Here is a 2,221-nt window from a genome sequence, read left to right on the forward strand (position 1 = left end):
TCCACACTCACCCCTACCCTGCACTCTCAACCCACATCCTCTCACTCACTCCACACCCCTCACCATTCACCCCCTTCCTCCCCACTCACCCCGCTCCACCCCACACAATCCCATCCTCTATATTCACACCCATCCTCTCCACTCACCCCCGCCTGCCCCACTCACCACCACCCTACAACAGTCACCCCCACCCCTCCCCATTCAGCCCCTTCCTCCCCACTCACCCCGCTCCACCCCACTCAACCCAATCCTCCATATTCACACCCATCCTCTCACTCACCCCCACCTTTCTATGCTCATCCCCCTCCAACTCACCCCCTTCCTCCCCACTCACCCGGCTCCACCCCACTCAACCCCGTCCTCTATATTCGTACTGATCCTCTCCACTCACCCCCAACCCACAACACTCACCTGCACCCCTACCTACTCACCCCCTCCTCCCCCACTCACCCCATCCCTCCCCACTCCCACCCCTCCCATCCACATTCACCTCTACCCTGCACACTCACCCCACATCCTCTCACTCACCCCCAACCCTCTATGCTCATCCACACCCCCCACTCACCCCGCTCCACCCCACTCAATCCCACCCTCTATACTCACACCCATCCTCTCCATTCACCCCCATTCCTCCCCACTTAACCTACCCTTTCACACTCACCCCTACCCCTCCCCATTCACCCCACCCCTCACCACTCACCCCACCCTCCCCACTCACGCCCACCTCCTCCCATTTACCCCCTCCGTGCAGTCCACACTCATCCCTGACCCTCCCCACAGCCCTCCCCTGTGACCACTCTCACATGACGGTTCTGGACTCTGGTGAGTCTATTGCCATTAGTGGGCATTGCTCCTGCTGATGTTCACAGCAAGAAGAGCCGCTGCCCTTTGATTAGCCAGGAGGGTCTCCGTGAGTGGGATTGCCACCATTAGGACCTTAAAGTGCAGGAGTGGACACTTACAAGCTTGGAGGGCATTTGATACTCTCAGGTTATCCCTCCAGAATTGACAGGTGCTCCCTACCAGTTCACCCACTGGTGGGAGAGGCCCACATTACGTGACAGAATCCCGACAAGTATATCTCAAAAACTAATGGGCGAATTTCAATACAAAATGGTTTATATGCTGGATGATACAGTGACTAACTTTTGGCTAAGATGTAGATCCTGATGCTGATCATGGAATGTTTTAAAGGATCCATTAATATTCGGAGATAGGTTGATTATGTTGGAATCTTGTGAATTGCCTCAGTTGCTGTGTTGGAATTTATCACCCCCACTGGCAAACATGAGCAGATTTTTCAGGTCAGGTTATTGGATGTGGATTGTCCTGCACCTCATTAGTGCATTTTTCAGCTTTGTAGTTATAGAAAGCCAAACAGTCAGAAAAAAGCCACAAGGAAGACTTGAGTAATTATCATAACATTGAGGAAACAGAGGGACATGCTCTCTCAGTGTAAATAGCATGTGTTATTTATATTGTTACTCTATCTCATGCTCTCATCCTCTCTTTCTCTCTATCCATTATTCTCTGTGTAACTGATATGTGTTATTTATACTGTCACCTATTCAGCTATGAAACTATGTGACACTTGTGTTCCAGACTACGACGCTCATTGGGCTCTTGAAAACAGCTCGCCTCCTACGGCTGGTCCGAGTTGCTCGCAAGCTAGATCGCTACTCGGAGTATGGGGCTGCAGTGCTCTTTCTGCTCATGTGCACCTTTGCTCTCATTGCCCACTGGCTGGCATGTATCTGGTATGCCATTGGCAACGTGGAGAGACTCTATATGGTTCACAAGATAGGATGGCTGGACAATCTAGGAGATCAGATCGGAAAGCGATATAATAACAGTGATGCCTTGTCTGGACCGTCCATTAAAGACAAGTATGTGACCGCTCTTTACTTCACATTCAGCAGCCTCACCAGTGTCGGATTTGGGAATGTTTCTCCCAACACCAATTCTGAGAAAATCTTCTCCATCTGTGTCATGTTGATTGGATGTAAGTGTCATTGCTTTTCATTTGGTTCTTGAAGCAAAGGATGTCACTTTCCACACAATCCCGTCACTTTCTACAACATCCCCATGACTCTCTACATTGTCCCCATCACTCTCTAAACTACCCTCATCACTCTCTACACCATCCCCATCGCTCTCTACTCCATCCCCGTAATTCTCTACACCATCCCCATCACTTTCTACACCATCCCCGTCACTCTCT

At 50.7% G+C, this 2,221-nt stretch overlaps 1 protein-coding gene across 1 annotated transcript in view; it reads left to right on the forward strand.

Moving 5' to 3' along the window:
* kcnh6a (potassium voltage-gated channel, subfamily H (eag-related), member 6a) overlaps positions 1-2,221 on the forward strand; it is a 166,753-nt gene that overhangs the window by 122,405 nt on the left and 42,127 nt on the right. The window contains exon 6 of the mRNA XM_048614560.1: positions 1,603-2,002. Within this exon, the coding sequence (XP_048470517.1) occupies positions 1,603-2,002 (400 nt within the window). The remainder of the gene's footprint in view (positions 1-1,602; positions 2,003-2,221) is intronic.

The sequence above is a fragment of the Rhincodon typus genome, chromosome 30, assembly GCF_021869965.1.
Source record: "Rhincodon typus isolate 14 chromosome 30, sRhiTyp1.1, whole genome shotgun sequence".
Classification (NCBI taxonomy): domain Eukaryota; kingdom Metazoa; phylum Chordata; class Chondrichthyes; order Orectolobiformes; family Rhincodontidae; genus Rhincodon; species Rhincodon typus.